The following is a 23745-nucleotide window of genomic DNA, read 5'->3' on the forward strand; positions in this document are numbered from 1 at the left end:
AAAAACTCCAGCAAGGCGACGCTCTCCTAAAAAGAGCAGAGACTGAACTGAAAGAAAGAGACTATAAAACCTGGGCCTGCAAAACACACTTGCTAAACACAAGCTAAATTCAACAAGCTTACTCTGCAGAGAGACAAGCTCCAAGATGAACTTGACACTGTTCACACAGAACTGAGACAATCTCACAGATTACAGAGTGGCTGGATCGGAGAAACGCACACCACAAAATTTCTCCCGGGCCGCCACTCCAACCCTTTCAGCCAAGAACCCAGAGCTGGAAAAGGGGGTGTAATCTCCCTTCTAAGGAAATCACCAGCCAGCTTACAAGAACATCTGTCAACAACGGAGGGAAGAGAACCCTTCCAGAGAACGCATGTCACCAAACCCTGCACTGCTCACAGAGAACTTCACAAGCTAGCCAGAAGCATCTCTACATTCATTCCAGATCCTGCAGGAGGACATGATGTTCATGCTTCTTTACAAGCCATTGACTTTCATTTGCAAACTGTCGCCAACGTGACAGATGTGAACACATTGTACCTGTTAAAAATCACGGCCAGCCGTGATGTGCATTGCTTTCTGGATCGTCAACCAGAGACTGTCAAAGCGTACTACCAGCAACTGCTACAGACTTTGATTCTTGAATTCTCTGATCCAAACTCAGACCATGGGCTCCTTATTGCTATGGACCTCAAACAGGGCTGATTTGAAAACCCACAGACTTTCTGTAGTCAGCTACGAAACACCTACTTCGGAGCATGCAACGAACCAGGTATGGAACAGGATTTCAACTTAAAAACTCTGTTCCTCCCAAACCTACATGCCAGTTGGAGTTTTCATCTCAGAGTCCCAGCGTGTCCCCGTAACAGAACTACACAAGAGTTACGGAACTTAGCCCACAAAGCTTGCACCAAGCAAAAGACTATTTGTGAAAAGACTGTGAAATACCCCAAAGTCTCTGTCTCTGAGCACTGCTTGGAGTTAACCCTAGATGGCGCCCTACAACACCACAGTCACAGACATTTTTACAGAGAGTCAATACCATTCCAAGCCAGCAGAGGGCAACACAGTGCAGCCACGTCTGAGACAGCAGAGATCCTGAGGGTGCTGAAAGTGCTTCTTCACATGAAAACTCACAAGGAAGATGAGCCAAGCACCCAGAACACTGCCTGTCATCTACAGACCACAGAGCTAACTGTTACACACCCTGAACGAGACAGCACAGGTCCTCACACCAGGTACCACAAACACAAGGTACCAGAAAATGCTGTTTTGACTACCTGCCTTCGCAGCGAGCTACACAAGACCGGTCCTCACCAACCACCGATCGTCACACCTGCCCTGATGCCAACATTCCTGGGCAGCCTTGTCAAAAAGGGCGTGGGCCGAAAAGGAGTCAACAGGGAAGACCTGATCGACACAGGATTAAACCTGACGGTGATCTCATCTTACCTTTTCAAAAGACTCCAATTTGAAGCTAAGAGACAAGATCGAACTCTTACACCTCAAACTTATGAACTGAATGTACAGGTGTACAGACAGGATGACATCCAGTTTGAACAGGTTGTTTCCATTCACCTGACATTCGTTCCGATGAGTCTAATACATCCCATGTATGTCCCACCAATGAACACTCATACATTGCTCATCGACAAAGACCTGCTAGAACACTTTGACCCTTTTCTGAACTTCAAACAGCTAAAAGACTTTGCTCAAGTGCGAGAACCTCTTTCTCTCCAGCCACACAGGTTGCTAGAGCCAGACTGTCAGGTCGCAGAGGTCATGGGAACTCCCACAGAGCCAGACGGTCAGGTCACAGAGGTCACGGGAACCCCAGCAGCCAGCCATGAGTACAACGCCCTAACACCCTTGCCAAAACTGGCACACTAAACAACATTCTGTGGTCACTCCCAACCCACCCACCCACATTCAAGGTTGAAGTGATTACACACAGCACAAGAACTTTACTAGCTAAACTGCCTACCTCAGAATCGCTTACGCAGGCTCCGTTGTCTACACAGACCAACATAGCGGACATGCGGGCTTCTGAAACCTTGATAATGACTTTGCTTTACCACCTCTCAGACCCCTCCATCCACCCTGGCAACCAGTCTACTGTCACTGGCAACCAAAGCCCCAGACCACTGCATGATACACAAACCATGCTGCGTGCACAGAACAATATTGTGGGGTGTGCACCGTCTGACATCACAATGCCAGGGCGTGTAATGCCACGGAGCAAAAGGGGGATAATGCCAATATATTTCCATGACGCAGCATGTGCTGCACCACGCAGCACCAGAGCCACTGACAAAACACTGAAGCAAGCGTCATGCCAGCAGCAAGATGTGGCAAAACATGGGCGAGGGCGAGCTAAACCCAGTCGCCGCCCACTAAGCAAAGAGGCTGCCCTGTCCAACCAAAGACAGCCCTCGTTTGTTTCTTTCTCCCCTTTCTTTCTCTCTCTCCCTATTATCTGTACCAGGATGCTGCTGTGGTTTGCTGTGCCGTGCTGTCAGCCAAAGAGAGGACAGCTGCCACCGAGAAAACCGCTGAGACTCCTGACTACCGATGACAGGGCACACTACCCCAGCACTGTAACCGAATACAGCTGTACAAGGTTCCGATGGAGAGAGGACTCCCTCACTCACAGTGAGGCCTATGTAAAACACATGTTCAGCCAACATGAGAAAGTGACGGTTACACAAATGGAGTTAGGTGGACACCACCACCGCTCCAAACAGTTCCCGGGAGCTTTGCTTAGAGCCGCTGCTGCCGCCAGAATGTTTAACATTGTTATGTCCAGTGTCAATGCAGTGAACCAGACCGTAAACTCCTTGAAACCACTGTTTACTGTCTTCCAGAAGGACTTTACCCAGACTCAGCTGTTTACAGCGTTAACAACAGACATGCTGTGGGAGGTTAGCTCCTCCAATGACAGCCTAACCACGAGTAAAACCCCACCGTACATGATACCCTTAAGCCTTGTGTTAACTGTGCTGTCTTACGCCATCACCATGCCAGCTGACCTACGACCAGCATGACACCGCCACCCATGCCAACCTGCTGGACCAAGTACTGAAAGGTACCACCCAACACATTGACATTACTCCTGTCGACACAGCCCTCCAAGCACAGCCTCGACAGCCCGTTCTGAACCAGTCATCTGCGGTCCGAGCCTGGACTGCTCCCGACACTGCACGGTGCATCTCCACCGTCATTGGTCCCGCCCTGACTCTTGGCGTGACCTTCATCCTATACAGGATACTCAACGAGATGCAAACCTCTACAGCCAAACTCACGACAACTGTGGCTGGAGGTCTCCGATGGAATCCCCGGAAAAGGGACGCAAAGTCAAAGACAATACCGAACCTCACCAAGCTGAATCCTCAGCTTCAGGAACCACCTGTCATCATGACCCACCTGCTGCATGACCATCACGATTCACTTGTCATCTGCCCATCCTGATGATTGCCGTCCGATGATGTCCACACAGGGACTTCATCTGACGGAAGGGGGATGTGTAACGGATATGCAGATCATCGATTCATGTGTTTAATTCAGATTTTCCAAATGAAACTCTTTTTGCACCAAGTGTCTGGCCTGGCGCCAGCCTGGCTGGACTTAAATTATTCACGATGCCCAAGAGAGCTTCAAAGAAGAAATGAAAACCCCCAACCACATTCCAACACTGGAGACAAAGGAACTTTTCCCTCCGCTTCAGATCGCGGACTTTCATTGGCTGTTTACGCGAAAAAGGGGCGTGAACTATTTCAAGCTATAAGAATTGACCAAACAAGGTCCTCCTTCTCTTCTCTCTCTTCTTCCTCTTCTTCTCGTTCTTGGTTCTCGGACACGCTGCTCTCCTGTGCGACCCTCCGCGCGGCCTCGCGCCGCGCTCATAGCGCAAGCCCCCCCCCTCAGCACAGGGGCTGAGAGAAAAAGCCATTTTCATGGCTCCTTTAGAAGCTTTCGTTTCGTTCGTTTCTTTTCTTTACTAAGTTTATTCAACTATTCGCCTCTCCACGCAAGGAAGACGAATTCTGGAACAATGTTTGTTGAACCTTTCAAATACCGCGCGAGGACAGAACAAAGGACCACGTGCTCCACGCTCACGCCAAGAGCCAGCGCAGCGTGCACGCGCGTCACATGGCCTCCGTTTCATGGCACATGGCTGTTTCAACGGGAACAGCGCGCAAAGCTCACAAGCTCGACGCCGATCTCACGCCACGCTCACATTGGACACTTTTGCAAGTATCACTTTCTCTATGGAGATTTAAATGCTGCTTTAAAGTGTTGTTATGATCTGATTTGTTGTTGGCTTCCAAAAGTTACTGACTATGATTTTCATACCTGAGCTCCTTAAGTGATCTCATTCTATTCTCTCTCTCTCTCTCTCTCTCTCTCTCTCTTTTATTTGGATTCGTTATGTATTGTATAAAGCTTACTGTTTGTATCGTTGTACGCATATTTACTCTGTGTGATTTGTAGTTTGATGTATTACTAGTTTAATTATTAAAAACCCATATACTGACGATTGGCTTGGACTCCACCCCACTCACATTACGAGTCACTGAGATGTCTGATCTATAGCTACAAGCTCTAAATTTAGAAACTAAATTTATCATAAGGATAGGATAATATTTTCATGGCCAGAGAATACTTTTCCTTGAATTATAAGGCGTGATAACTTTATTGAAAATTGATAGGTCTACAGTGGTTTGCTGGACATACCACGGTTTGATTTGCAGTAATTTACAGTAAGAGATCTGAGATATAAATTAATCATATTCCTGATTAATTATTCAAATTCCCTATATATCATTTGAGTTAATTATTCTGTAAGACTCATTGTTGTTACATTGGTGTGGGTGGTGGACTCCCGGTTGTTTGGTTTTGCTTTGTCCATTTTGAGGTTATGATTAGTTTAACTCGGTTCTGTGGGACGCTTGGACCACTTGTTTGTTTGACGGAATTGTGTTTTGGTTTGTTGATTTCTTATTTTATGTTCTTTATTTATATTAATAAATATCTTTGTTGCAACATACCAACCTGACTATGTCCTCCTTCCCATTTGTCACAGCTTTGAGCCGGTCATGACAAATGTGGGGACTCGTCCTTAAATTTAAGTGATTTGTTTGGTAAAAATATTACTCAGTTTTATTGATTTGATGATTGATTCGTTAAATTAATATTTCTGTTTGCTCTTTCGGTAATGTTTAATATTTGGTTCTACAAATTCTGGAGGATATAGTGGTTGGTTGGTTTGTTTTTGTTGCTCTGCGGGAGTTCAGGTTTGGTAAGTATTGGCTACTCTTTGTATATATTTAGAGGGGAAGTTTATTATTGGATTTGCTTTTCCCTGGTTAGGCTTAGCGAGGTATCCTTAACGGGATACTCCGACCTTTTTTATTTTAGTTTATTTTTTTTGTACGGTGAAAGCAGTCAGAGCAGTTGTCTCAGGAACACATCTGTGTTTTGTGGTAGTGACTTGTTAATCGGTTGCTATTGCAAACACTGGTTTATGGTGTATAAGAACCCACTGCAAGTAACTGTATGAAGATTAGGGATGAGTTTATGTAGTTTTGAAGTTTAGTTAGAGGGAATTGCTTATCCAAATTCTACCCCTCAAATATGTTTGGAAAAATTATGTAGCCAATTTGTTGTTTGACCATGGCCTTAAAAATTGGGGAGTTTATTAGTGCTCCATCTGAAAGTTTGCTTAATGCGGTTTCTTGGAATGGTAGGGTTTTATCGTTGTTTTTGTAGGAATTTTTCTACAGTGGTGGTCCCCCTGACAAACTTATTGCGAGGAGGAAAACTTGGGGTAATGGGAGTTGTAGACCGTGACTTAATAATAATTCCTTTCATTTTATATAGCGCTTTTCTAGACACTCAAAGCGCTTTAAATAGAGAGGGGGTATCTCCTCATCCACCACCAGTGTGCAGCATCCACCTGGATGATGCGACGGCAGCCATATTACGCCAGAACGCCCACCACACACCAGCTTACTGGTGGAGAGGAGACAGAGTGATGAAGCCAATCAGCGGATATGGGGATTGTTAGGAGGCCATGATGGTCAGAGGCCAATGGGCGAATTGAGCCAGGATGCCGAGGTCACACCTCTACTCTTTTCGAAAGACATCCGGGGATTTTTAATGACCACAGAGATTCAGGACCTCGGTTTAAGGTCTCATCCGAAGGACGGTGCTTGTTGACAGTATAGTGTCCCCATCACTACACTGGGGCGCTAGGACCCACACAGACCACAGGGTGAGCACCCCCTGCTAGCCTCACTAGCACCTCTTCCAGCAGCAACCTAGTTTTCTCAGAGGTCTCCCATCCAGGTACCGCCCAGGCTCAGCCCTGCTTAGCGTCAGTGGGAAACTGGTCTTGGTCTCCAGGGTGATATCGCTGCCCGGTACTTGACTTTGTGTAAATTTGATGTAGTGACTAATATGAGATTGATCCCTAGGTTTGACGAGAAAGATGTCGAATGCTTCCTTTTGTTATTTGAGCGTGTGGCCGATGCAGGAAAGTGGCCTGATGAGGAACATACGCTTATGTTGCAGTCTGTTTTTACAGGCAAAACTCAAGAAGCATATGCATCTCTTGGTGTAGAAGATGCTAATGATTATTTGACCGTTAAGAATGCAGTGTTGAGGGCATATGAATTTGTTCCAGAGGCCTATAGGCAAAAATTTAGGTCCTGGAAAAAAAAGATAGTCAAACGCATGTTGAGTTTGTACATGATATTTCCGTTTATTTCAGTCGTTGGTTTACAGCTTCTGAATGTGAAGACGTTAGATGATTTGAAGGACTTGATGTTGCTTGAAAAGTTTAAAAACTCAGTTTCACAAAGAGTAGCAACATATATTAGTAAGAAAAAACCTGACACCGCATATGAGGCAGCCATTATGGCTGATGATTTCTTTCTGATTCATAAAACCTCTTTTGGAGAAAGTGTTCAGAAAGAATCTTATGATCCTAGCAGGTCTTCTAAAATAGTGCGTGCTTCATCTGATCGACTACGTAGTTTCTCTGTTGGAGAGAAAGACAGAGAAAACCAGTGTAATTATTGCCGTGCGTTTGGTCACTGGAAGAATGAGTGTCCGTCTTTAAAAGCAAAATATGTTGCTAAAGCTTTCTGAAGATGGCATTGATCACCCAGTTGGATTCTTTTTTTAGAAAGTTTAGTGCTTACCAACTTAATTATTCTGTGATTGAGAAGGAAGCACTGGCTCTCATTTGGGATTTGCAACACTTTGAAATTTTTGAAATTTTCATCTGTGGGACCTTTGGTGGTTTTTACTTATCATAACCCATTAGTTTTTCTTCATTCATTACAGAACCCTAACCGCTTACAGAGCCTTGTATACTAATATTACATTGACGTTGGAGGACACACCTTATTAATAATCAACATATAGTCTACTACAGTATTTAGACAACCAGAATAGCCCAGAATATGGAAGCAAATTGCGCTAAATTGCATGTTAAATGTCAGAATAAGAATGCAATGTACAAAGTTTCACATGAAGAAATTTCCTTCCTTCGAAAACTATTCCACACACACACACACACACTCACATAACCACTGGAGAGGTAGGCTAAAGATTTATTCATAAACATCAGCTGCGGAAATCTGTCTACATATATCTCTGTGTAATATTTGTATTGTAAAAGCTACATTTGATTATAGATGTTTCTAAAATATTTGCATATAGTTTTGTTCAGCATCATTACCACAAATTATGTAACTCGGCGGGCAGCTGATGCCATTGCCACTTCAAAAGTCCCGCAAGTCTGTGGCAGGCAGCAACAACTGTGTCTGTGGAAATTGGCAGCAGAGTGTAGCAATGGAGCAAAGCAACTTTATAATGTTTTTCAAATGTTAAAGCCTTTGCACCTCAAACATTACACTGATATATGCATTACGTTCATTTTCTGGGCTCTTCTGCTTTTGTGTAAATAGTAGGCTATGCTTTATTAATAAGGTGTATGCTTATTGACGCACATTTGAGGTCTTGGAGTCTTCACTGATGAGCTGATTAGTTGAATCAGGTGTGTTTAAATAGGGACACATCTCAAATGTGCAATGTCGGGGGTTCTCCAGGCCCAGGATTGGGAAACACTGTCTCAATGCATTAAACCATATTAAAAGTTTTCATATATTGGGTTTCATAGGGAGAAAAAGGCTTAACTTGAGATTTTGCGAGTTGCGTTCATAGTCTGGTCACATCTCCTTCCCAGTAGGCCAGGCAATATAGTTTGCAACATTAATACAATGTATACCATATTTGGCCATACTTTTACACCGTCTTCTTCCATTAAAACAAAGGGAGGATTCTTAGCTGTAGAATTTGGTGTATGTAATTGCTGCTTAAGTGGAGATCTCTGACTCAATACAGTACATGAGAGAGCAAAAAAAAAAAAAAATACTCATTTTTAGAAAACAGCCTCTTAACTTATATACTGTAATTAAAATATAGATGCAAAGCATTGCTGTATAGGTGTAATAACAAGACAAGGCATAGAAGCAAATTAGCCTAAATTTCGAAATCAACCAGTGCATATAATTAAATAATACATACCTTAATATCAATAATTTTGCCTATAGTGCTTGTATATATATATATATATATATATATATATATATATATATATATATATATATATATATATATAAAAAATTATGCTGAAAAACAATCCATTTTATTTATATTCGTGGTGCATTTGAATGGGCAAATGACAAATTCACAATTAATTATACCACATTGACTGAACTACATGTTTCATTTGAACACTGATTAAGAAAAATAATACATGCCTACTTGTAGCTTTAACAAGAGTTAAGCGATCACAAGCGCTTTAAAGAAACCGCGTCACTTTCGTCCGCCATTTCTACAGTCCAAAACAGGAAAAACTAAAAATTATAATCCATGATACATAAAGAGGATTTATATAGGTTTTATTTATATATTAAACTAATGTTTTAAACTGTCCTGAATGAAATAAAAGAAAATATTTTGAAATGTTGGTGAAAAGATTTGGAAACGCGTCATTTTTCATCTCGGAAAACGTAAAAGATTGAAAATACAGACACAAATTGATGTCTTACGAAAAACGAGAAAAGCGAACAGAATGAGCACTGTATCACTTCTCATCATTTTAACTTCTGATGTCTTAGAGATAGTCTCTTGCAGATACGGAGCAGTTGTTTTGCTTTGCTGTAATGGTTAGCCTACTTCCTTTCTCAGCCTACTTTCTTTTTCCGGTCTCAGCTGAGGGGGGAAACCACAACTGCATGATTTCCCTTTGATTCTTCTTCTTGGTTTTATGGCAAAGTTGCATTGTTTCACAGTCTGTGTAACACTTCACAATTCAGTTTTCAGACCATATGGTGAAATTGTGTCTTAATTGTAACCATATCACTAAACACACCTGATGAACACAGTCACAGATCTGATGTTTTTCTTAAATATTGCACACAGTACAAAACTGCAGCTCAGTTCAATCTTTAAAGCCCTCGATTTCTAAACATACACTCTGCTTACACATGTAAAACAGCACAGATATATACACAACAGATTACAGTATCGCGTGAAGCATCCGTCATCAGTCCCTCTTCAGATCAATCAGTCATCATTTCAGTGTCATTGTTTATAATTATAATGTGGCAAATTATGGTCATGAATTATTTAAAATTAAAACAGATTCACTTTTGTTGAATCTGCCATATTTTTTACAATATGTTGTTTTGCATTTATTGTGAAAGTTATTTTGGAAATGCTCTGGATGTTTAAAAAAGACTGTTAAATAAAATCTATTAAATTAAAACTAAAGCGAGAAGTGATGTCATAAAATGAATATGATTATAACTTACCAAGCAGATGAAACAAGCTGAACAAAACAAACATGCGAACCATGTTCAGATAACAGCACTTGACGTGTCTGAACACTTGTGTATGTGTCAGACTGAGAACCCACAGGACAGTGTTAAACTGCAACAGTGTTGCATGTGATTCATCCACCAATCATATTTGAGCACCACTCACTCACTAAACATGCACACACTTCGGCTTGCATTGGTTATAAATATTCAGTTTTATATATATATATTTTAGGGGTGTGCTCCTGGTCAAGACAATCTCCTGAACTCCAAACTGAATGTCAGAATGGGAAAGAAAGGTGATTGATAATATATATTATTTGCAGTAATAAATTGTCCCCTTGGAATCATAAGGTTCTCTCTGCATTCTGAGTAGTTTCGAGATAGATCTTCAGAGTTTTTGCTTTCCATTTGACTGTATTGAAATAAGAGTCCCTAAATAAGTGTACACATTTAAAAAAAAACACACAATGTAAATAAGCTGGCACAGAATAATATGTGAAAAACTCAGTTTTGACAAAAATGTCAGACAGAACCTTACAATTCCAAGAAGACAAAATTGCAAATATTTTTTTTTGCTCGTTTAATATTTTGCTCTTGAAAGTATAAAATGCCATTGTAACAGGTGTTTATTATAACTGTTTTTCTGTAAAAAACTAATATGTATGTGAAGAAAGGACTAAAAACAAATCTCCATGTGTTCTGTGTGCATCACAGTTGTGGGTGAACTGGTGTCATGAGCAAGTTTAGCAGGAGCAGGTAACGGATAATAACTGCTTGTTTCCACACAAAATAAAAGAAAGAGCACTGAAGCAGCAGCAGACTGACTCCAGTGTTTATTTCACACTTCACCACACAACACAACACACAATACAACACACAGCACACAACACAACACACAATAAAACACACAACACAACACAGGTGTGCAGTATCATCAGATCACACTCACACAAACCACGGGTTTGAATATAGAAATGCAGAAGCTTTTTTTGTTTGTTTTTTTAACCCAACAGATCAAACCACATCTCCTGAATAAATAAATAAAATGAAAATAAAAGATATATAAATAATTAATCAAATGAAATATTAACGTCTATTCAGTGTTTGACCACCAGATGGCCACAATACACCAGATTCCGGAAATAAACCCTTAACATTAGTTTAGAAGCCAGAACAGAGTGTGGGATGACTTTTCTTTTCTTTTCTTTTCTTTTCTTTTTAAATGTTTAAAATAAGATATGTGGTGGTGGCTCAATACTTTTCTTTAGTATGTCCTTTAGGCATGTAATGATAATAATAAAATAAAAATAAATAAATAAATTATATATATATATATATATATATATATATATATATATATATATATATATATATATATATATATATATGACATATTCACTGAAATACATGAAAAAGAACATCAATGAGACACGTTGATGTTGTTTAGCTGCTGTTCTGTAATAATCCTCCAGATGGCGTCATTAATCAGTTCAAACAAAAACAAACCACTGATGATCGATCAGTAAACTCTTATTGTCAGCTCGTCTCTGGTATTAATTCCGTGTGTGTAGAATTTATTTATTTATTTATTTATTTATTTATTTATTCATTCATTCATTCATTCATTCATTCATTTATTTATTTATTTATTGTCAGAGATTCATCAGTCCTGCTTATTTCTTTACCTTCTGTGAATCGTTGTTGTCTTCCAAGAGAATGATGAAGTGATCCCATAACTCATCCCATAATCCAAATGACATTTGTTTGATGGAGACTGAGACTGATTGGGACATCAATTAAGTGTAGTGTAAAAAAGGAAGCTGATTAATGTAATGGTCCGGTTATTGTTCTCCAGTAGGTTTTACTGTGATAACTGCTTGTAACTACAAGGTTGATGCAACCTCAAGTGCTTTTCTAAATAAAATAAAATATATATATATATATTCTTTAAATTATAATAGCGTTATAATATAAAGTGTAATATAAAGTATAATAAAAGTGTTACACTTTACTGTACATCTCGTTATTAACTGGATACTGTTGTAATCACAGGGAGGCCTATAACACTGTTAATTAATCTCTCTTTACCTTGTGTGATTCATATTTTTCCTACAGATGGAGAAAGACAGAACACAGTCTGAAAGCATCAAAACATCAGTGAGAAGCTACTCCATCATTTCCACTGAACTAACACATATATTAGTATATTATTCTTGAGATGCTAAAATGAGCTTTAGTTGTGCTTATTAATGATAAAACACTTTTATCTGTAATGGGAATATTAAATCACCCGTTACTGTAAGCTTATAATGTCACAGAGTCATACTATCTGACTGGTTTGTCATTTGTAATCATTAATGTTAGAAAATCATATTTTAGCAGAGAAGCCCTGCAGGCCCTGACGGCCCACCACTGCTTAAATGCTGTTGTAGTTTCGTTTCTGACAGTGTTCACATCTGCGTTCATTGGGATACATCACACAGAGAATAAAAGGAAATGAGGGACCTGTGCTCTCTATACACAGCGTAAGGGACCAACTCCCAGGTGAAGCATCATCCCAGTAATTACAACCCCAAATCAGAAAAAGTTGGGACAGTATGGAAAACGCAAATAGAAAAAAGAAAGTAATGATTTCTAAATTTACTTTGACTTGTATTTCATTGCAGACATTTATTTACATTTACAGACATTTAAATATATTTCATGGTTTGTCTGGTGTTCAAAAAATATTTTTGAACACAAAATATTTCATGGTTTGTCTGGTCAACATGTCATTTGTAAATATGCATCCTTTCCTGTCATTCAGACCTGCAACACATTTAAAAAAAAGTTGGGACAGGAGCAATTTATGGCTAGTATTGAGGTAAAATGGTTAAATAATGATGTGATTTGAAACAGGTGATGTCAACAGCTGATTGTAGTTATGATGTGGTACAAAAGCAGCATCTAAGAAAGGTCTAATCCTTTAGGAGCAAAGATGGGCCGAGGATCGCCAGTTTGCCAACAAATACGTGAGAAAATTATTGAAATGTTTAAAAACAATTTTCCTCAAAGAAAGATAGGAAGAGATTTGGAAATTTCACATTCAACAGTGCATAACACAATTAAAATATTCAAGGAATCTGGAGGAATTTCACTGCGTAAAGGACAAGGGCGCAAGCTTAAGCTGAACAACCGTGATCTCCGATCCCTCAGGCGGCACTGCATCAAGAATCGTCATTCATCTATAAGCGATATCACCACATGGGCTCAGGACTACTTTGGCAAACCTTTGTCAAGTACCACAATACGTAGTTACATCCACAAATGCCAGTTACAACTGTACTGTGCCACAAGGAAGCCCTATGTTAACAGTGTCCAGAAGCGCCGTCGACTTCTCTGGGCTCTGAGGCATCTGGGATGGACCATCACACAGTGGAAATGTGTACTGTGGTCAGATGAATCAGTATTTCAGGTATTTTTTGGGAGGAATGGATGCCGTGTGCTCCGGACCAAAGAAGAAAAAGATCATCCAGACTGTTACCAGCAACAAGTCCAAAAGCCAGTGTCTGTCATGGTATGGGGTTGTGTCAGTGCCCTTGGCAAAGGTAACTTGGACTGCTGTGAAGGCACCATTAATGCTGAAGGTACATAGAGAAAAAATAGAAGAGCATTCATAAAATAAAAATCATGCATGCACTTTTTATGTGTGATAAACAGTCACTTTTGTCATAACTTTTGCAGGTTCTATAACGCTTGCTATTGCTCCTGATCTTTTTGTAGCAAATAAATAAATGAATAAATAATAATAATAAAAATAAATAAATCACCCATCATGACATGTGGGCCTAAAGTAGAAGGCTGAGGACTGATTATTTCAGGGACCTTGTCTCAGGTCCATTGTTTCTGTGTTACCTTTGCTATTATATTTACATTTAAAACAATAATTTTGTATTTCTCTTGAGCAACGGTCCTATTTTGTGCAAATAAATATGTCTCCTGACAGTTGACACCCAAGTGGTTTCCAATTTTGTCAGCTTTAAGGCTATGAATGATTCAATATAAACATTTTAACCCTTTGATGCACACGCTATGAAAACCCCTTCTAATGCACAACATAGGTGAATGATGCATTACTTTTCTGTGTTGAATTTACATAACGTCAGTAAACAGACATAGTTTTGTTCCAGTTTTGCTATGCTCAAGTCTTCTTTGTGTCCCCAGCCCAGGAATCAGATGCATCAGAACAACAAAGCATAACTGTACACAACTGCAGAGGTTTTTCCCAGAAGTCAAACATGGGGAGCTGGTAAGACCAAAAGAGATTGAACTACTTATAAGCCACCGAGAAGGAAGACTAGCCCCGCAAAGAGTGAAGGTTGTAGGGGATCTTGTCTTATGGGACCGTCCTTTGGGAAAGACAGTGGGCGGTGCACATCCAGACCTATTTGAAGAAATAGATGTAGAGCCCCCAATTTGTTACGGCCAGCTCGTAACCGCAACAGAGATGGGACAGCCACACCACTGAATTGATATAATTAATATTTATTACAAAATCTAGGGGTTTTCACAATACAAAAGGCAGACAACGATCGATCCCAAAGCGAGGCAACCCGAGGCCAACCGGAGATGATGTCTACTCTCCGTGCCCCCCTCATTGCATGAAACCATGATATTTATCTCCACCTCCTAATGGGAGTCAGGTGTCCTGTATCTCTGCGGCCGCCTGCAACACAAGGAAAAACAAAACCAAATACCAAGAAAGGAACACACCCATACCCATTACACTGCATATGAGTCAAAGACACATTTTGCTCGCTCAATGAGAACAGCCGCAGTAAAATATGAGGAGACAATGGGAGGACCTGAATTGCAAGCGGAGTCTAAGGCTGCCCAACTACTTCAGGAAGCCAGAGCTGAGACAAATATTGCAGCTGCTGGCAACCATGAGTTCTTGGAATGGTGGAAATGGGATAGCATTGGGGCAGCTTGTGAACCGATGTGTGGAGCCTGTCGCTGTGGAAACTGTCAACCAGGTGGTAAGGAGATGACACTGGCAGAGGAAAGAGAACTTGAGATTATAAAAGAGTGTCTTACCTATGTAGAGGGAGATGTGCACAGCAGTTCTCCTCAATGGCATTCAAAATACCCCTGGGCAGAAGATCCAGCTTCCCTTCCCAATAATAGGAGTGGAGTTGAGGCAAAATTTCTGAGAACAGAAAAGCAGCTGAGGAGGGAGCCAGATTGGCAAATTGCTTATGCAGCTCAAGTCCATGAAATTGTGGAGCAAGGAGCAGCGATCAAGCTAACTGAGGATATGATCAATAGCTGGAATGGACCAGTGTGATATGTGAGCCACTTAATTGCACCAAATCCTCACTCAGTTACTACTCCAGTGAGCCTGGTATGGAACAGCAGTCAAAAATTTTAACGAGTGAGTATGAATGATCTTCTTCTGAAGGGTCCAGATGTTCTTAATTCCATCAGAGCTCTCCTTCTAAGGTTTAGAAAAGGGGTTTATGCTGCCCTTGAAGATATCAGGAAAATGTACAATTCTGTATGTTTGGAGGAGAGATAATTGCAACTACATTGGTTCCTGTGGAGATATGATCAAAGTGAAGAAATAGGAGAATATGCAATCACTAGAGTTAACATTGGTGATCGACCAGCAGGGTGCATTGCACAGCTAGCCATGCGAGAAACTGCAAAATTGACAAAATTCTCTCATCTACATGAAGCACGCAAAGTTATCGAAGCAGATAGTTATGTAGATGATATTTTAACATCCCACAATCATCTGGAAGAGCTGGATAAAATAATTGAAGGTGTTGAGGAGATCCTAAGAGCTGGAGGGTTTTTCTTGAAGCACTGGGTGCGGTCAGAACAAAGTTAGAACCCTGCTGATGGTGAGAAAGTTGGCAGCAGAAGACCGAATTCTGAACTACCAAACCAGCTGAGGGACAAGGACAACAAGGCCCTAGGACTTGGGTATCTAGCAGAGGAAGATAAACTTTACATCATGACCTCAATTAAAAATGAGAGTAGGACAAAACCTCCTTAAAGAGGAGATTAGGGCCAAGACTCCTAATCCTTTGACTAGAAGAGAACTATTGAGTCAGGTAGCGGGGCTGTATGATCCGATTGGCATGGTCACACCTGTTAAGCAAAAAGGGGCTATCCTTGTGCGAAAAGCATTTCAGGAAGTAGGATGTGGAAACCTGACCATGGGATAAACCACTGTCAGAAAGTCTCAGAGAAGAAGGCATTAAATTGCTTGAAGAGTATGTTCAGCTTGGCAAGATAAAGGTCCTCAGAGGATTAACACCTGCAGGCTGGAAAGGAAAACTACTGGCAATAACATTCTCTGATGGAAGTGATAAGACCTATGGAGCTGTAACATATTTCAGGTGGGAAACAGACCAAGACACTGAGGTGAGGCTAGTTGAATCCAAGGCTAAATTGACTCCTTTGGATCAAAAGGGAGAAGCAGTTAAGGCTGAAATGTGTGGTGCAGTGTAAGCAGCTAGACTTAGAAAATATATTGAGAAGCATTGCCAAGTGGAGATTGACCAATGGTTCCATCTGGTCGACAGCCAAACAGTGTTGGGAGCTATTCAGCGGGTTAGCTATGGCTATCAGTCCTTCTTTGCAAATAGAATTGGAGAGATCCAGAGAACTACGCCTGTTAAAGATTTGTGGTGGATCCCAGGTGACTTAAACATTGCAGAAATTATCACAAGCGGATGCAGTCCAAAAGAGCTCAAAGAAGATTATGCATGGCAGAGAGGGCCAGTGTTCCTGAAATGGCCAGTGGAAAAATGGCCAATGAAGTCAGCTGCTGAGGTTGCAATTGCAGCAAGAGAGAGTATTAACAAAAGTCAAAGGAAAGCATTGTCTTTAGTTCTTACCAGGAGCCTGGCCAAGGAAAAAGAGGGTGCCGTTTCCTTGGAGGAATGTAAAGTAATGGATCATATGGATGGAGGAAAAGCTGAATCATGGCATCCCACTGTAGACTCCGGTACCTCTGCTAAGGGAAAGAAAAGGCAGAAGGATGTTTCATAGGGAGGGCTGTTTGATGGTTTAGTAACAAGTAAGTTAATTCATGTGGAAAAATTCAACAGATTGTCCAGATTGGTAAGAGTTACTGCTTGGGTGCGTAGAGCGGTCAAGAAGTGGTTGGAAATGAAAAGTAGTTGGAGGCAAAGTCTCTGGTAGAAGGGCTTAAAGAACCTGTCTTGACAGGACATGAACAGGAAAATGCTTATGTAGACCTCTTTCTAGCTTCCCAGGAGAATGTGATCTTTCCTAATACTACCCTCAGCAGGTTGGCTGTGTACAAAGATGGAAACTATTGACTGTTTGTGGAAGAAGAATTCAGACCTTCAATGAGGACAAAACTGCAGTCCCAATCTTACCATATAATGCATATGTGTCTAAGCTTCTGGCTCAGGAAGCTCATAAAGTAAACCATGAAGGAGTGGCTGGAACTTTGTTAAGGATGAGAAGAAAAGCTTGGGTGGTAAAAGGCCGCAGATTGGCAAAGAAATCTGTCAACTACTGTGTGATCTGCAGAAAGGCAAGGGTAAAGCAATGCCAACAGATTATGGGAAACCTTCCATCAGAGCAGTTTGAACCGGCTGCACCTTTTGAGTTTACAACTCTGGATTTGTTTGGGCCTTATGAAGTAAAATATGAGGTAAAGAAGAGGACGGGACTGAAAGTTTGAGGAACTGTCTTCTGTTGTATGGCATCAAGAGCTATTCATACTGATATTGTTAGTAATCAATCAACAGAAGGATTTATGCCGGCATACCAAAGATTTACAGCTTTAAGGGGACATCCAAGGAAATTGTGGTCAGACTCTGGGTCAAATTTTATTGGGGCCAAGTCTGTTCTTGAAGATCTTCACCGGTTCCTAGAACAACAAGACAAGTTAAAGTTATAAACTGAAGCAGCCAAGTATAGCACAGAGTGGTCTTGGAAAATTCATCCTTGCAGATTCCTCTCACAGAAGTGGAGCAGCAGAAGCAGCTGTCCGTCTGGTTAAGCGAGCCCTCCAGAATCTGGGATGTAATGGAGTTATGACATGGGGGGGGAATGTCAAACCTTTCTTTACACTGCAGCTAATTTGGTCAATGAAAGACCAATGGATGCAAGGACACAAAGTCGAGAAGACTGCGTGGAATACGTAAGTCCAAACTCTCTTCTTCTGGGACATACTGGGAAAAGAGGAGATCAAGGAAGTTTTGAGTTTGAAGGTTATCCATACAAAAGACTAAGAGTTATCCAGGAAAATGTCAACAAGTTCTGGAGAAGATGGTGTCAGTCAGCAGGGCCTAACATATATGTAAGAAACAAGTTGCATACTAAGGAGCGAAATGTTGCTGTGGGAGATGTGGCATGGCTGGCTGACCAGAACGCTTTAAGAGGCCAGTAAAAGTTGGCCAGAGTCATCCGTTTAAATGTAGACAAGAAAGGAATAGTAAGGGATGTAATGGTGAGAGCATTTCCCAGCTACCCAGTATCAATGGTTAAACCAAGTCGAGCAGAAAAGACCAAGGATGTCAAACCGGTGAAGAAACTATGTAACAAGATCCCAGCTACAATTCTGCACCGAGATGTTAGACGCTTGGTGGTTTTGATTCCTGTTGAAGAACAAAGAGAATCAAGTCCTGCCAAGATGTGTGTTTGTGTGTGTGTGTGTGTGTTTGTGACCTCCTTGGGTCATCTGACCAGTAGGTCAAGTGGGAGGTGTTAAGTTCATTTAGGAATTGAGTGAGATATATTCCTCAAAAGCAGTAAATCTATTGGTTGTGAACCCGCAGTATAACCTGGAGAAATTCAGGAAGCTGATTGGCCATCAAAACTTCACATGTTAAATTGAACCAGGTGTGCTTTGGTGATTACACAGCAAAATCCCCAGTGTTAATTTAACACTCTGAGTGTGGATTATATAAACACTGAAGCAGTGTTAAAAGTAACACTGAAGCAGAGTTGAAGTTAATGAGATAATTAAGAAGTTAATTGAGTTATGATTGAGCATTATTGAAGACACCTGATGTTAACAAGCAGACTCACCAAACGAGAAAATCACAATTTGTGTGTCACCATTATAGTGGTCAGTGTTTGCTTTAGTTGGGATCTTGGCTTGTGACTTTTTAAATTAAAAGTTTGTGTGTCAAGCCAAGAGCAAAAATCACTGGGTGTTGATGATTATGTTTTAATGTAATTGTTGCTTGAACTTAATTATTGAACTCTTTTACAGTCTCTTCTCTTCTTAATCAGCTTTGATTACACAACGAAAGAGTCTGTATTTTCTATACATTTTGTAGGCATCTCTTGTGATTCTGTGATTCAGATTTTTTTTTTATTAGAGAGTTTTAATTTTAGGCACACACAAATAACAAGAATCAGCATATGAATCTCAAAAACGGTGACAAACAGCATATCCAGATAAACAGATCTACTCTGAACATCACAAAACTAGATACTAAAAATTCACATAAAAACAGCAAAAATAAAATATAGTTAGAATAAAAAGTTAAAAAGACAGATCAGCTCATAATTTATTCATGCCGCAATGCATGATGGGAGCCATGGATGAGTTTTTATTGGCTACAACATGCTTTTTTGATGGTCACCGTTGTTGTGATGCTCACGCTGATTCTTGATGTCTGTGTGTCTAAACTAAAGAACTCTTTCTTTATGTAGAACTAAGTTTTAAAAACATGTCATATTATGGCAAAAATGCTGGATCACTTTTTATCCATCTTATTTATGTACACAGTAAAGAAACCAGAACTCAGGCATTCAGGTCAATCCATGACAATTAGTCCAAACCACAATCAATACCATAAGATTGCCTTTGCTGTGGTCTGTCTGTATGGTATAACTCAATTACCACAGCCACACAAAATCTAAAGTTAATAACTGAAGGGTCAAAGTACCAACTAAAGCAAACACTGACCACTATAATGGTGACACACAAATTGTGATTTTTCTCGTTTGGTGATTCTGCTTGTTAACATCAGGTGTCTTCAATAATGGTCAATCATAACTCAATTAACTTCTTAATTATCTCATTAACTTCAACTCTGCTTCAGTGTTACTTTTAACACTGCTTCAGTGTTTATATAATCCACACTCAGAGTGTTAAATTAACACTGGGGATTTTGCTGTGTAGTGGTGAGCAGAGGGATCTCTGTTGGCAAGGTGAATGTGCTTCTCCTACCCAAGTTGGTGGTGATACTGATACTGGAGAAAGATTGCTAAAGCATGTATGGATGTAACCATTGAGTTTGGAGTAAACCAAATGCTGAGACGGCGGTGAAAAGCCACAATGTGTTCAACTTTATAGAAGCTACTGGTAGGATAAAGACTCTTTTATTGAACATAAACCGTTTAAAAGACCAATTGTGAATGTCTTGCAAGTTGTTTATTAATGCTAGCAGGTTTAGCATTTAACATGCTATCTGGTCATGTGCAGTAAATGCATTTGATTTAGTGTTAAACCGGTTTGTACTGTACTTCTGATTTGTGAGTTTTCTATTAACATTGGTTGTAATCTAAACAAGTTAAAACCTCTTTAAATGACTGTATTACTGCGTGTAGTGACTCATATTTATATAGTCTCTGTTTAGGTTATTAAGCTAAGCATCTGAGTGAAGCATCTGAATTGAACTTTGAAAATAAGCAGTGGAAGACCAAGTTGCTGTTGAAAGATTTTAATAAATTGCTTCGATGAAGAATCAGATGTTTTGAGTTATTCCATGCATCCTATGAAGTTGATTGGAGCCTTGTTCAAGTTTGGGCAGACATTGAGGCTGAGAATCTCTAGATAACTTGACACCTATGTTGTGCATTAGAAGGGGTTTTCATAGCGTGGGTTAAAATGTTTATACTGAATCATTCACAGCCTTAATGCTGACAACATTGGAACCACTTAGGTGTCAACTGTCAGGAGACATATTTATATGCACATAATAGGACCGTTGCTCAAGAGAAATACAAAATTATTGTTTTAAATGTAAATATAATCGCTAAGGTAACACAGAAACAATGGACCTGAGACAAGGTTCCTGAAATAATCAATCCTCAGCCTTCTACTTTAGGCCCTCATGTCATGATGGGTGAATTTTTTTCTGATTGTTAAAGAAGGCTGCGTGTTTCCTGCATGCTGAAATAGTAACCGCTATCAGAGTAAATGAATGCATCATTCAATGGAGCTCTGTATATCGCGCTGTTGGTTTGAGTAGCATATCTTTAATTTATGAAGTGGTTTTATAGTGGGTAAAAATCTCTTTGTATATTGTATATTTTGTTTAAGAATTTAATTTGCCTGGTTTAACTTTGGTAATTCACGATTTGGATTGTTTAGATACTTTTAAATGCTATGAAATATTGCTTAGAGTTAATTGTGTATACATGACTTAAATTCTCTGACTACATGATTAAAAAAACTAAATTACATAAATACAAAATAGACTACATAACACCTGAAATTAAACATCTGATCAAGAGGAAAAAGCAAGCATTTCGGAATAATGATTTGATGGAACTGAGATCAATACAAAAAGTCCTGAGGAGGGAATTGAAGAGGGCACGAGAGGAACACAGTAAACGAGTTAGGGAAGCCTTTTTAACGAATAACCCAAAACAATTGTGGGACAAATTGAAAGATATGACTAATATGAAATCTAGTAAGAGGGAATTAAATATGGAGAATGACTTGAATAAGGCTAATGATCTTAACATATTTTATAAACGTTTTGACTTGAATTGTGAAACAAATGTGACCTGCTGCAAAGAGCTATCTATGTCAATACCATGTGACCCAACAAAGGATAGAATAATAATTAACCCGAAAGATGTCACTGCAGTTTTTAAAAAGCTGAATAGTAATAAGGCTAGTGGACCTGATGGAATTTCATCTTTTATTTTGAAAACATTCTCGGATGAACTAACTCCGGCTTGGTGCCCCTTATTTCAATTTTCTGTGGATACATGTAATATTCCAACTATCTGGAAAACATCAATTGTCATTCCGTTGCCCAAAAAATCATGCCCACAGCAAAATGATGACTATACACAGCAAAATCCCCAGTGTTAATTTAACACTCTGAGTGTGGATTATATAAACACTGAAGCAGTGTTAAAAGTAACACTGAAGCAGAGTTGAAGTTAATGAGATAATTAAGAAGTTAATTGAGTTATGATTGAGCATTATTGAAGACACCTGATGTTAACAAGCAGATTCACCAACCGAGAAAATCACAATTTGTGTGTCACCATTATAGTGGTCAATGTTTGCTTTAGTTGGGATCTTGACCCTTCAGTTATTAACTTTAGTTTTTGTGTGGCTGTGATAACTCAGTTATACCGTACAGACAGACCACAGCAAAGGCAATCTTATGGTGTTGATTGTGGTTTGAGCTAATTGTCATGGATTGACCTGAATGCCTGAGTTCAGGTTTCTTTACTGTGTACATAAATTAGATGGATAAAAAAGTGATCCAGCATTTTTGCCATAATATGACATGTTTTTAAAACTTAGTTCTACATAAAGAAAAAATTATTTAGTTTGGACACACAGACATCAAGAATCAGCGTGAGCATCACAACAACGGTGACCATCAAAAAAACATGTTGTAGCAAATAAAAACTCATCCATGGCTCCCATCATGCATTGCGGCATGAATAAATTATGAGCTGATCTGTCTTTTTAACTTTTTATTCTAACTATATTTTATTTTTGCTGTTTTTATGTGAATTTTTAGTATCTAGTTTTGTGATGTTCAGAGTAGATCTGTTTATCTGGCTATGCTGTTTGTCACCGTTGTTGAGATTCATACGCTGATTCTTGTTATCTGTGTGTGCCTAAAATTAAAATTCTTTAATAAAAAAAATCAGAATCACAAGAGATGCCTACAAAATGTATAGAAAATACAGACTCTTTCGTTGTTTAATCAAAGCGGTTACAATCAATAATGACCCATAAGAAGAGAAGAGACTGTAAAAGAATTCAGTGATTAAGGTCAAGCAACGATTACATTAAAACATAATCATCACCACCCGATGACTTTTGCTCTTGGCTTAACAGACAAACTTTTAATTTAAAAATTCACAAGCCAAGATCCCAACTAAAGCAAACATTGACCACTATAATGGTGACACACAAATTGTGATTTTCTCATTTGGTGATTCTGCTTGTTAACATCAGGTGTCTTCAATAATGCTCAATCATGACCCAATTAACTTCTTAATTATCTCATTAACTTCAACTCTGCTTCAGTGTTACTTTTAACACTGCTTCAGTGTTTATATAATCCACACTCAGAGTGTTAAATTAACACTGGGGATTTTGCTGTGTAGACCAGTAGCATTGACATCTATAGTGATGAAGTCATTAGAGCGTATAATGGTTTGTAAGTTAAGGAGTGAGGTACAGCATCTTTTGGACCCATACCAATTTGCCTATAATAATGGCAGGGGTACTGATGATGCTTTAATTACAACTGTAGATTCCATCTTAAAGCACTTGGAAAATCCATCAGGTTATGTTCGTTTATTATTTATGGATTTTAGTTCTGCATTTAATTGTATTCTTCCGCAGATAATGTGAAGTAGACTACAGCAGATGGAAGTGAACCCCTTTATTGTTAAATGGTATGGCTCTTTCTTGACAGAAAGGAAGCAGCAGGTGAGAGTTAACTCCACTCTTTCTGATATGATTAGTGTAAGTACAGGTGCCCCTCAGGGCTGTGTAAGTTTGCCCTTACTTTTTATATTATATACAAATGAATGCAGAACTATCGGTAGGAATAATTGTATTATTAAATTTTCAGATGATACGGCCATACTTAGCTTACTC

General features: G+C 39.6%; 1 protein-coding gene across 1 annotated transcript in view; it reads right to left on the reverse strand.

The window, feature by feature from the left end:
• The window catches only part of LOC127987108 (uncharacterized), a 60454-nt gene extending 50490 nt beyond the window's left edge, over positions 1-9964 (reverse strand). Inside the window, exon 1 of the mRNA XM_052589404.1 lies at positions 9888-9964. Coding sequence (XP_052445364.1) covers positions 9888-9930 — 43 coding nt within the window. The 5' untranslated portion in view covers positions 9931-9964. The remainder of the gene's footprint in view (positions 1-9887) is intronic.
• Positions 9965-23745: the final 13781 nt, after the last annotated feature.

Source organism: Carassius gibelio, chromosome B22 (genome assembly GCF_023724105.1).
Source record: "Carassius gibelio isolate Cgi1373 ecotype wild population from Czech Republic chromosome B22, carGib1.2-hapl.c, whole genome shotgun sequence".
NCBI classification, from domain to species: domain Eukaryota; kingdom Metazoa; phylum Chordata; class Actinopteri; order Cypriniformes; family Cyprinidae; genus Carassius; species Carassius gibelio.